The sequence below is a fragment of the Sorex araneus genome, chromosome 9 (assembly GCF_027595985.1).
Source record: "Sorex araneus isolate mSorAra2 chromosome 9, mSorAra2.pri, whole genome shotgun sequence".
Taxonomy (NCBI): Eukaryota; Metazoa; Chordata; class Mammalia; order Eulipotyphla; family Soricidae; genus Sorex; species Sorex araneus.
Genome location: NC_073310.1, coordinates 60,644,451 through 60,657,335, shown reverse-complemented (window position 1 = coordinate 60,657,335; position 12,885 = coordinate 60,644,451). Strand labels below are relative to the sequence as shown.

Here is a 12,885-nt window from a genome sequence, read left to right as displayed (position 1 = left end):
TGGCCTGACATTTGAAATGTCAAAGAGAGTGCATAGTGAAATCTCATGTTGCAATTTTGAGTCAGAATGTGTGCCTCCCAAGTTGAAAAGAAACTAGAAAGACAGGACCTGGGAAAATTTCCTGAAAGGGAAGTGCTTCTGTGTCCAGCAGAGTGAGTATAGATGTGTTCTCAAGCTGGGCTAGATTGCTATTTCTTAGACATATCTCTTTAGTCTTATTTCTTTAGACATATTAATGGCTTGTGTCAACAACTTGGTCAGTGCAGCTGCCATTGACCTTCTCTTGGCTTCAGAATGCAGAGATGGGCAACAGTCCTCCCATTTCTCCTTCTCTGTAGACTTGGAGAGGAGAATTGAGATTTTTATTTTATGCTAGAGTGGTTGTTGGTATATTTTTATAGTTATAGAAAAGCTATCGGAGACAGGTTCACGCTATGCCAATATCATTTAAGCATTTATTATTATTATTGTTTTTTTTTCTTCCCAAAGGTGCAGTTCTGGTACCATTTGTCTCTGCAGTCACATCTCTCGGTTTTTACTAGAACATCCCTGGATGAAAATTGGCAAAAGCAAGGAGATCTGGTTGGAGTTGCCCAAACTCAGTGGAGACGAGCAAAAATTGATCTCTTTGTGCAGACTGGAGAATCTGTTTTGCCTTTTCAGGTAAATGCATAAGTAATGAATACACGGCCGCTCAGGATGCTGATTTAATGCTAACCTATTCTGATGGCAATGTGATACATACAGCCCTTTTCCTTATCAGATGTTATAAAACCAACGCATTCACAATCCAGGATGAGTGGAGAGGTTATCTTGACAACATGCTTGAGATCTATGTGTAGAAATGTAACAAAAGTAGAGATAAGAATTGAATAGGATGACAGAAAGGAGTAATTGATTAGAAAGAATATAGATGTGTTTGTGTATTTACGTGAGAATGGTATTATAGGGTGGAGTGAGAAACAGTAGATTTGGCTGTGTTTGCATTTTAATCCTATTCTTTTATTTATGTTGTCCATTAATATTAAGGCTTTGATGAACTTTAGGGTACACGTTCCTATTTAATAATCACAAAAAGCAAGTGTGGGTTATCATCTGGGTATACCCCAGTTTTTTTTTTTCTTGAGGGGGTACTATTTTGTTCTGTAATTTATTTTTATTTGTTTTTAATTTTTATCGAATCACAGTGATACACAGTTGCAAAGTTGTTCATAATTGGGTTGCAGTCATATAATGTTCCAACACCTGTCCCTTCATCAGTATACATTTTCCACCACAATGTATGTATTTACAAAAGGGTAGTGGTGCTCTATCTCTCCTGCCCCTTGCATTCAGTGGTCTCGGGCCGCTTCCCCTAACCAGGGAGGCCAATGGGGATGGCAAGCGAAGGAAGGAACGAGGGCCAGGATGGTTGGTATCAATTGCAGTTTATTCCATTCCCATCTCCATTCTCCTCTGATTCTCCTCCTGCTTCTTCCTCCCTCATGCTACTTCATTCAACTTCTAGATCCCCTTTTTTTCTCCTTCTGGCTCTAAATCCCCCACCGATCTTACAGTCTTAGTTTATATAGCAATCATGTAGGGTGGTGATACAAAGGTGGGTTGAACATTAACAAATCAGAAAAGAGAGGTAAGACCACTACTCCAAGAGATTAATTCAAGGACAAAAATCTCATCTAATGAGATGACTCCAGATTACTAGGAGATCCGATCAAGGGTAGGATCCCAACAAAGATGTGTCACTTTCTTCTTTCCTCAGCTAGTAATCCACTTAAATAGCCGTGTAAATCTACTTCTAATAATTCTAGCAATGTCATTCTATATGAGCACTGTAAAAGATATATCAAACTTAAAGTTTGGTTCTTCCTGAGGACATCTCACTATATATTCTAGACCACAGTCTTCAGGCCAGGTTAGTCTTCCTAACCCTAGCAGGGGCTAATCTCGTCGTTACTTTTGGATCATGACAGCATTTGTCCATGACCATGCCCTCAACTTATAGTTGAGTATTGTGGCGCTTTGGCCTGGCCCATTTCAATGCCAGGGTAGCTCACAGCTTGCCATGGGTCCATTCAGTCCCTCGTCAGGACCCTGCTTTTGGGTTGCTAGGAACTAAGGGCAACTGAAGGCTTAAGTCGAGAAAGCAGATGTATAGGAGTGAATATTATTCAGAGTCAATTAACTCCCAAGTTACAAAAGCATAATATTAACTGTCTTCCTCTGTTCATAAAAAAGGACATTTCTTTAAAGTAAACTATGCAAAAGATGGAGAAAAGCAATATCTAACTTATAATACAAGTTTAATATCCTAAAAGGATCTGATCTTACAAGTTATCAGAATCTGATTAGGGAAAAGGGTGATTAACTGGTTGGGGAGGAGAGCACAGAGAAGAGTTTACAGAGGAATGGGAGTGACTCAGGAGCACTGTGATGGGTGTAACCCGAAAAACCTAATTTCCCTGCGGCAAGGCTGAAAGGACGAACCAATGTTATCCTACAACCAAGCCCTAGTTTCCTTCCTCCCCACTCTATAGCAGGCACTTTCCTTCTCTTTCTCTGTCTCTGTCTCTCTCTCTTTCATTTTTGGGCATTATGGTTTACAATAAAATACTGTAAACCTTAAGGTTATCATGTATATTCCTTTCCCTACTTTAACACTCAGTTTTTGTCCAGAGTGGGTATTACAGTTTTCACCTCCGTGGAAGTGGCGCCCTCCGGTCAGTGTTTGAAAAGAATACTTTAAGAAAACAAGAGGGAAAGACACCTCATCTGATCCTCATTCCTGGGCAATTAAGATAAACATGGAATCACTAATCATCAGAGAGATGCAGATCAAAACAACCACGAGATACCACCTCACACCACAGAGACTAGCACACATCCAAAAGAACAAAAGCAACCGCTGTTGGAGAGGATGTGGGGAGAAAGGGACCCTTCTACACTGCTGGTGGGAATGCCGACTGGTTCAGCCCTTCTGGAAAACAATATGGACGACTCTCAAAAAATTAGAGGTTGAGCTCCCATTTGACCCAGCAATACCACTGCTGGGAATATATCCCAGAGAGGCAAAAAAGTATAATCGAAACGACATCTGCACATGTATGTTCATCGCAGCACTGTTTACAATAGCCAGAATCTGGAAAAAACCCGAATGCCCTAGAACAGATGACTGGCTGAGGAAACTTTGGTACATCTATACAATGGAATACTATGCAGCTGTCAGAAAAAAGGAGGTCACGAATTTTGTATTTAAGTGGATGGGCATGAAAAATTTCATGCTGAGTGAAATGAGTCAGAAAGAGAGAGACAGACATAGAAAGATTGCACTCATCTATGACATATAGAATAACAGAGTGGGAGACTAACACCCAAGAATTGTAGAAACAACTACCAGGAGGTTGACTCCATGGCTTGGAGGCTGGCCTCACATTCTGGGGAAAGGGCAACTCAGAGAAGGGATCACCAACTATAATGTAGTCGAAGGCCATATGGGGGAAGGGAGTCGCGGGCTGAATGAGGGCTAGAGACTGAGCACAGTGGCCACTCAACACCTTTATTGCAAACCACAACAGCTAATTAGAGAGAGAGAGAACAGAAGGGAATGCCCTGCCACAGTGGCAGGGTGGGGTGGGGGGTGATGGGATCGGGGAGGGTGGGAGGGATGCTGGGTTTACTGGTGGTGGAGAATGGGCACTGGTGAAGGGATGGGTTCCCGAACTTTGTATGAGGGAAGCATAAGCACAAAAGTGTATAAATCTGTAAATGTGCCCTCAGGGTGATTCACGAATTAAAAATAAATTAATTAATTAAAAAAAAAGATAAACATGGAAGTCAAACAAAGATCAAAGAAATTTATAGAAGATGCTTCAAGTCTACAGCCATATATATCAAGCAATACTTTAACTCAGAATAAATGGGTTCATTTAGAGAACAACTCACACTAGAAATATAGGTAGCTCACACTTTGTGGGGAGCCTCTAATGAAGAGTCAGTGACTCTATCACATGCACAACTCCAAAGATAAGCTGGCTTCTAAAACAGGGGTGAGGAGCTTGAAATATTATGTATTTCTCTCTCTCTCTGTATATATATATATATATATATATATACATATATGCTATGTAGAGAAACCAAACAAATGGATATTAATAAAAATAAATATTTAGACTATATGACAAAATAAGGAATACCAGAAGAAAATGGAGAAAGAGTTTGGGGAAATCAGGTAAAAGGAATGAATTATGTGTTGAAGGTTAGGATTGGACTTTCAGTTGCAAGTTAATGTAATATGTACACGTGATGATTTATCATAATGAAGATCTAAAACTTACATGGCTTTATAATGCAGTATTACTTACATAAAACAATAAATGTCTTTTAGAGTACATTGTTAAGCTGATATTATTGGGAAGAAACAAAAAAATCTTGTTCACACAAAAACCTGCAACTGAATGATATGGTAGCGTTGTCTGTGACTATAAACATTTGGAAGCAACCACGATGCAAATAAATGTTGGTATAGATGCAGACAATGGAATATTATTTATTGTTACAAAGAGATGAGTTATTAAGCCATGAAAAACATGGAGGGATCTTACATCCATTTTTACTATTAAATCAGTTAATAAAGAGGTAGACTACAATATTATTCTGACTATACGGCATTCTGGAAAAAGCAGAACTCTGGAGAGGGGAAATAATGAGTTGTTGCCAGGGACTGAAAGAACAGAGGGCTAGGAAGGGAAATTGGAAGCACAGAGAATTGAAGAAAATATTCTGTATGATATAATGACAGATACATGTCATCAAACATTTGTCCAAACCCATAAAATATACCCCTCTAAGAGTGATCTTTAATGTAAGCTATGGACTTGGAGGTGATTATGCAGTGCCAGGATACATTTGGGAATTGAAATAAATACCTCATCCTGGCGGAGGGTGTTTCTGGTGGGGGAGGTTGTATATGTGGTGGAGGGTAGCTGGGCAATCTCTGTCCCTTCCCTTGTCTTGGTCATAAACCTTAAAAATGCTTTAAAAGCCATAACAACAAAACAAAACAAAGACAGCAAGCCAGAATGTCCTCTGCTAGGATTAGTCACCAAAAAAAAAAAATACTGTGAATTGAAACAATTGCATTTTATTTTAGACTTCAAGGCGCTCCTTAACCTATCACTGTTAATGGAGAGTTTCAATATGGTGCCTTCTTTTTGCCACTTTAATAGTTTTTCCTTTGGGATTTGGGGTTTTGATTTGCTTCTATTTTGCAGTGTAAATTGAGATTTTTTTTTTTGAGACTGTTTTTTTATTGTCTGGACCAGAGTAACTAGTTTATCAATGGATTAATGGCTTGATAGGATTTTACATTCTTTCTGTAGCCCCAGACTCGTAAAGCTGCTCTGGCCTCTCCTCTCCCTCAGGCCTTCTACAAGGGCCCTCAGTCCCTTGCTAAGTTTAAAAACAAAGCCCCACTGGGCTCCCCAAGTCAGTACCAGCCAGCCCCAGCTCCTGGGCCCCAGGTACCTCAGCCATGTTTAATTCACCCCACAAAGGGGAGAGTTTAAGTTCCTGCTGCTTCTTTCTTGTCTTGTGACTTGGCTCAAGTACAGGTTTAAGAAATTAAATAGAAATAGAAAAAAACATAAAAGCCATTCTTTAAATTTTACTCTGTAAATTTTTAGAAAGGTTGCACTGTAGCACCGTCGTCCTGTTGTTCATCAATTTGCTCGAGCGGGCACCAGTAATATCTCCATTGTCAGACTTCTCGTTACTGGTTTTGGCATATCGAATATGACACGGGTCGCTTGCCAGGCTCTCCGAGAGGGATGGGGGAATTGAACCCGGGTCGGCTGCGTACAAGGCAAACGCCCTACCGATGTTGGCAGTTTGGAAAACTGAAAGTTGAAAAGGGATATGCTTTGGAAACATGAGTTTGGGGTGTAGGGCCCTCTCTGTGGTGCTTGGGGACAAGGCTGGTGGGGCTACGAAGGACCAGAGTGATCAAAGGGCGTCTGCACAGACGCGTGTACTTCAGTGCCTTGAACTGCAGCTTTGGCCCCGAAACATGCATTTAGAAGCAAATCTAACCAGCTGAACCAGTTTGCTGTTTTTAGGAGGTTCATTCCATGGGTGAATCATCTTTTTCTTGTTTTCTTTGGAGACAACACCCTGCAGTGCTCAGGACTGACTCCTGACTCTGTGCTCAGGGATCATTTCTGGTGGTGCTTGGGAGACTACATATATGGGGCTGAGAATAAAACCTGGGTCAGTGACATGCAGGGCTAGTACTCTACCTGTTGTAATATTACTGTGGCCCCAGTGGTTGGTAATCTAACAGGAGCTATTTTTGATGAACATTTTCAGCTCTGAGCTATTGGAGTCTCAAAATGTACCTGATTCTATTTAGAACTTTGTCACTGTCACTGTCACTGTCATCCCGTTGCTCATCAATTTGTTCGAGTGGGCACCAGTAACGTCTTCTCATTGAGAGACTTATTGTTACTGTTTTTGGCATATCCAATATGCACGGTTAGCTTGCCAAGCTCTGCCTCAAGGGCTCGATACTCTTGGAACTTGCCAGGCTCTCCGAGAGGGGCGGAGGAATTGAACTCGGGTCGGCCACATGAAAGGCGAACGCCCTACAGCTGTGCTAATGAAATTTATTGGGAGCATATGTTAACATTCTGGTGTGTTTTATATATATCCACATGCACAGAATACATAAATATAGACAGTCAACACAGATATACACATAGAATTTAATGCATTAATACTATGTGATTGTAATTAAACATTCAAACAAGTACAATTTATAAAGAGAACAAAGTACCCACATGTTCACAACTCTGAAGGTAGGCCAGAGTATCCTCTAAGGAACCTTCCAGATGTTTCCTATAGCCCTTAAGTACTACTAGAGATTTTCATGTGTTTTTGCCTGAGAAAACAAAAATAGATGTTTAAGATTAAATATTTATATATATGAGCAAGAGAGATGCTTTGTTCGGATTTATTTATAGTGTTCCTGTGAAAAAATAGTGAGTGTCCTTGGTGAATCTTGGTGAATCTTTTATCTGGATTCATCCAAATTCTTTTATTTATATTTTATATTATATATTTAAAATTATTTTATTGAATAACCGTGAGATAGAGCATTACAAAATTGTTCATGATTGTGTTTCAGTCACACAATGTTGCAGCACCCACCCCTCCACCACTGTAATTTCCCAGCACCAGTGTCCCCAGTTTCCCTCCACCCCTTCAAGCCACCCCAGCCCCGCCTGCCTCTATGGCAGGCACCTGTCTTCTCTCTCTCTCTTTCTCTTTCTCTCTCTCATTTTAGACATTATGGTTTGCAATACAGATGCTGAAAGGTTAACATGTATAATCCTTTACCTGCTCTCAACACTCAGTTCTTGTCCAGAGTAATTATTTACAACTAGTATTGTCGTAATGGATCTTCTTCTATCTTAATTACCATCCATCTCCCACACCATTGACCATCCATTGACTAGTCCTCCTGGCTGTTTTCCCTGGCATTGGGTGTTAGTGTCATACAGTTTTTTAATACATATATTCCATAAATAAATGCAGTAATTCTATATCTATCCCTCTCCTCCTGACTCATTTCACTCAGCATGATACTCTCCAAACCCATTCATTTGTAGGCAAATTTCACAATCTCATTTTTTTAACAGCTGTGTAGTATTCCACTATGTAGATGTACCATAGTTTGTTTATCTACATGTCTGCTCTTGACACCCATATTCTTTTTGTTGTAATTTGGTTTTTGGGCCACACATGGCAATGCTTAGGGGTTATTCCTGGCTCTGCACTTCTGACTCTTCTGACTCAAGAATTACTCAGGGGTTTGGTAAACCATGTGGGATGGTGAGGTAGGACCCAGGTCAGCTGTATACAAGGCAAGTCCAGCCCCAGGACTAACCATATTCTTGTAACAATAAATTTATCTATGACCCTCAAAATGAAGATATTATGCCTATAACTCATCAACAAATATTGAAATACTTAAATATGGAAAGTTTATTTTATTGGTAACAGCCTCTTAGCATTATAAAATTATTGGACTAAATCACTTTAATGGTGTCCTTGGCCATTGTTGTCTCATTGTTGGTTCAATGAGACTAAACTCTGAACATATTTATACAGTGTAATCCAAATATTGGAAAGGAAAAAGGCTTTCCAATTGTCCTCTCTGCTTCCTTGCAGCTGTGAAATTCTGATTAAGTGTGATCTTTGGCTGTCTCTTGTAGGTGTCAGGAGAGAACGCGAATCATTTCTGAACGCCTTAGGAAATCAGCACCCACAAGTAATACTTTGTCCTAGTGGAAATAGAATTAGGATTTCTGGTGATTCTATAGAAATAACAAACCCACCACAGTTCAATATGCTGTTGTGCATTTCCTGCACTGCTTTCCTGAAAAAGTGCAAGTCCCAGAGTTAATAGTCTGTGTTAAATCAGTCCAGACTCGTCTGCTCATTTGATCTGTGCAGCACATGCTTTCGATGGGCTGGGCGTCTTTTCCCTTAATTGGCCATTTATTTTCCTCTAACTGCTGTTTTGACTTGTTCCACTCTAATGGTAGCGCTGTTCCTGAGTCCTGTCCATTGATTGTCAGCTGCTTTGCACTGTTGGGGCTTCCTATTCAAACCCAAGGGTATCATATTTTGGATTGCATCTTAAAGTGATCCTTTGGTGGGATTTTCCACAAGAATTGAGACTGTGTTCGCTCTTTATCAGAGTCAGTGATACAAATCAATAGCAATTTCCTGACATTATTTGAAGATTCAGTGAAGGGTAAGCTTTAGAATATAAAAGTAAAAGCTAGTCTGGTCTCTGGAAAGTGGCTAGATTGTTGGCGGTCTCAAAAATTGGGTTTCAGTAAGTCTGGTTTCACCAGCCAGCTCTGTTCGGTCGCCTCTGCTTAAGGCCAGTCATCTCTGTCCTTATTTCACTGCCTCAATACAGCATTACATGTCATGAGTGACCCAAATTACATATTTTTTACATTTTATTTTTCATAAAGTTGTTCACAATAATTGATTACATTCTCAATATTCCAACACCAATCCCACCACCATTACCTTCCCACCACCATTATTTCGAATTTCCCCACCACCATCAAGCCTGCCCCACAGGCAGATACTAGATAATTGATTTTGTATCAGTAGTTATGAATAGCATGAGATCTCCTGGAATTCTAAAATTTTAAATAATTGGGGCCTGGATATAGATTTGTGAGTTCTGAGATTCATTTATGAGTCTCTGGATCATGGCCGTTAATGCACTTAAATGAAACCTGGGGGCAGTTCATGGGCGTAATATCCAGGACTCATGGGGGCAGGGAGATGGGAAGGAGTGACCCACCCATTCTAGATGCCCTGAGGCCTGGAGTGTGCAGTCACTGGTCCCACGTACCTAGTGTTTTTACTGGGTTCTGGAGGTTTGTGGCCTCTGGGAGTCATATGGGGCAGGTGGAGAGGCGGCGCCTGCTCCTGTCTGAGGCACCCCAGTGGAATCGGTCTGGTGCAAGATCTGGAACATTTCTGGGTGAGCTGCTCGGTTCTGAGATTCATTTGTGGGTATCTACTCAGAATTACCTGTTGAAGGTCACTTCATAATAACACACAGTACATTATTTTTCACAGGCATACTAATTCCTGGTCTAGATTATAATTTGTTTGTTGGTTTTGATTACAATTATTTCTACTGATTTACTATCAATCAGCATTAAACAATTCTGCACAGGATTTTGGTATGTGCACGTGAAATTAATTACTTTCCAATCGCATAGTTTTTTGCTAGGGAAATTTTGCCTCCCTACATTTTTTACTATTTAATTAACTATTGTGTAGCAATGCCAGTGTAGTTGAGCTGATAATGTAGCATACCAAATAAAAATATTGAGATCTGACATTCTCCCTGGTAAAACGGAGATGCTCCTCCCAGCTACATCCTGCATTGGTGGTCCTGCTAAAACATCAGCTGTGTTTCTTATTTTCTTAACATGTTGAAATTACAGCATGATAATGTGAGTGCTTAACAAGAAAGAAAACAAATTATACCTGTCATTATTCAGAGTTCAGAGTAGTAATATAAATTATACTTAAATCAATGACATTGAGTGCTTTGGCATAAGAATATTATAGTGTATGTGGTTATTGATAGCATGTCATACTCCTCTAAGTTTTATGAATGTAATATAAATAAAAGTCTTGAAATATTCTGAAATGAAGATAAATCATTGCCTCCAGCAGACCCATTGCAAGTGAATTCACATCTCAATTAAATTGAGTTATTAACCACACCGTTGATTAGTCCAAGACTTCTTTTTATTTTTAATTTTGTTTTTTTGCTGTTTTGGGGTCACACCCAGTGATAGCTCAGGGGTTACTACTGGCTCTGCACTCAGGAATTACTCCTGGTGTTGCTTGGTGGACTGTATGGGATGCTGGGGATCGAACCTGGGTGGCTGCATGCAAAGCAAGTGACCTACCTGCTGTACTATCACGCTGACCCCCCAAAGATCTCTGCATATGACTCTTTGTTTTTTTTTGCTTTTTGGGTCAACCCGGGGATGCACAGGGGTTATTCTTGGCTCATGCACTCAGGAATTATTTCTGGCGGTGCTCAGGGGCCCATATGGGATGCTGGATATCGAACCCACGTTGGCCGCGTGCAAGGCAAATGCCTTACCCGCTGTGCTATCACTCCAGCCCCTGCATATTAATGGCTCCAATAAGAAGGAACCCTTCACTTGGAAGAGTGTTAGAACGTCTAATTGAAACAAAGTTACCTCAAAGTATTAAGGTTACATAAAATGCTGCCAAAGCAGTTATGATTTTATAGATTTATAACTTATAATCTTGTGGTCAAACTCTTTTCTGAAATCAGATTGGAAGATGGAAAAAGCTGCAAACAAGGTTCTCTATCCCAGGAAATGTGGATGCGAGGCATCTGCATTCACTGTATATTTTTAATCCTTTGTGTTTTTGTTTTTATAGTTAATTTTAGAAGCCACTCTTTTATCATCAAATGCTACTGTTGCTCTTGATAATATCAGCCTGTCCCAGGAATGTGAAATTTCTTATAAGTCACTTCCAATTACCCGTACACTAAACAAAGGTAAGTTTTTCCTTATGGCTCTTGAAGTTTTAAAGATCCAAATGAACAGTTTGTTATAACAAAATGTAAAATACATCAAATTTCTTTAATAATACAGTTCACTAATACCTGATACCAGGATATAGATGATAGCATGTCCTTGAAATCAAATACACACATACAATTTATTCTCTGAGAATCTCCATTTCCCAGTTTCATTGAGAAATAATCACCTTACATCACAGTGTGTGCTTAAAGTGTGATGGTTTTACTTTACAGATATGTGAAACAATTACCACAGTAGATCCAATTATTGACATTGAGGCATGCAAAGGAGCAAATTTAATGATTAATGAGTGTTGGTGGGTTAACTGCCATTACCTTATTTCTGTTACTTAATTAAACTTTTCCTTTCCTTAATCAAACACTGCATCACCAGAATTAGAAGAGGAGAAAGGCATTAAAAGTTGACATTGAAGAGAATGTAATTGGAGGCAGGAGTGTGGCTCAAGGTTTCAAATTGCCACTAAAATTAACCGTAGTTGAAATCTCTTAGTACTTGTTCTCACTAAGAGAGAATTCTTTTCATAAATCAACTCAAAACTCACTTCTGTGTGCTTCAGTCTGAACATGGGCTCAGTTGGTTATATCATAATTCTAATTAGGCCAAAATTATATTAATTCTTCCTGAAAGACCAATAGTTTTACAAAAAGGAAAATTTTTACCATATTGTTGAATTTCTCAAATTAGTGATTATAGGACTTTTGCTTCAAATTTAATATAACTATGGCCAAGAAGTTTGGAGACCAGTCTGGAAGGAGAATTAAACAATGTGGACTGGAGCAGTAGCACAGTGGGTAGGGCATTTGCCTTGCATGTGGCCAACCTGGGTTCAACTCCTTCGTTCCTTTGCCCCACTCAGAGAGCCTGGCAAGCTTCCGAGAGTATCCCGCCTGCACAGCAGAGCCTGGCAAGCTCCCTGTGACATATTCAATATGCCAAAAACAGTAACAACAAGTCTCACAATGGAGACGTTACTGGTGCCCGCTTGAGCAAATCGATGAACAACTGGACTACAGTGCTACAGTGCCATCCATTCCATTCCACCTATGGTGAACCTATGGTGAATATTTGTTCGATTGTGGGGCTTAATGTCCAGAAATGTAAAGAGAACCTGAACTTGAATGAAAGTCTTTGGAAGATCTTAATTATCGTACAAATGACAGCACCATTTCAAAGCAATTATTATAATATAAGCCTTATGTTTATATATGAAGTGACATAAGCAAGATGAAAATAAGGAAGTTACATTCTTTCACCTAACTTCATCTCTAGCACATTTAGAAACTAGCGTTCATGAGACAATTATCTACTGGATTTATTTGTTGCAGAAGAGGCAATTTTATTCTTTGCATGTCTTCATTTTTGAAACTGGATTTGTGTCATTCAAAGATGCTGTCCGCAGTTCATCCAAGGAGGTCTGTGATTTCATATCTGAGTGCCCAACAGAAGCACATCAAGCCCACTGTGGTGAGTGAAATTACTGCCTTGTTCGGCTCAGATTCGTCTGTAAGGATTTCCTCTGGGCCAAAGCTGTGCCACACTCGGAGTGTTGGTGTCTCCTGAAGACAGTCAGGCTGGAAGCTCTTTCCAGCAGGAAGAACCTGCAAGGCAGCTCAGCTCCAGAACCAGAGCAGTGAATGTAGATGTGTCTTAGCGTTTGGTTTTGCTGTATTGGAATTTAAATAATGCAAGGAAGAACTTA

At 39.8% G+C, this 12,885-nt stretch overlaps 1 protein-coding gene across 1 annotated transcript in view; it reads left to right on the top strand.

Moving 5' to 3' along the window:
* Nucleotides 1-12,885, top strand: part of MALRD1 (MAM and LDL receptor class A domain containing 1) — a 590,643-nt gene that overhangs the window by 78,032 nt on the left and 499,726 nt on the right. Inside the window, exons 13-14 of the mRNA XM_012931979.2 lie at nt 490-663; nt 11,020-11,140. Coding sequence (XP_012787433.2) covers nt 490-663; nt 11,020-11,140 — 295 coding nt within the window. The remainder of the gene's footprint in view (nt 1-489; nt 664-11,019; nt 11,141-12,885) is intronic.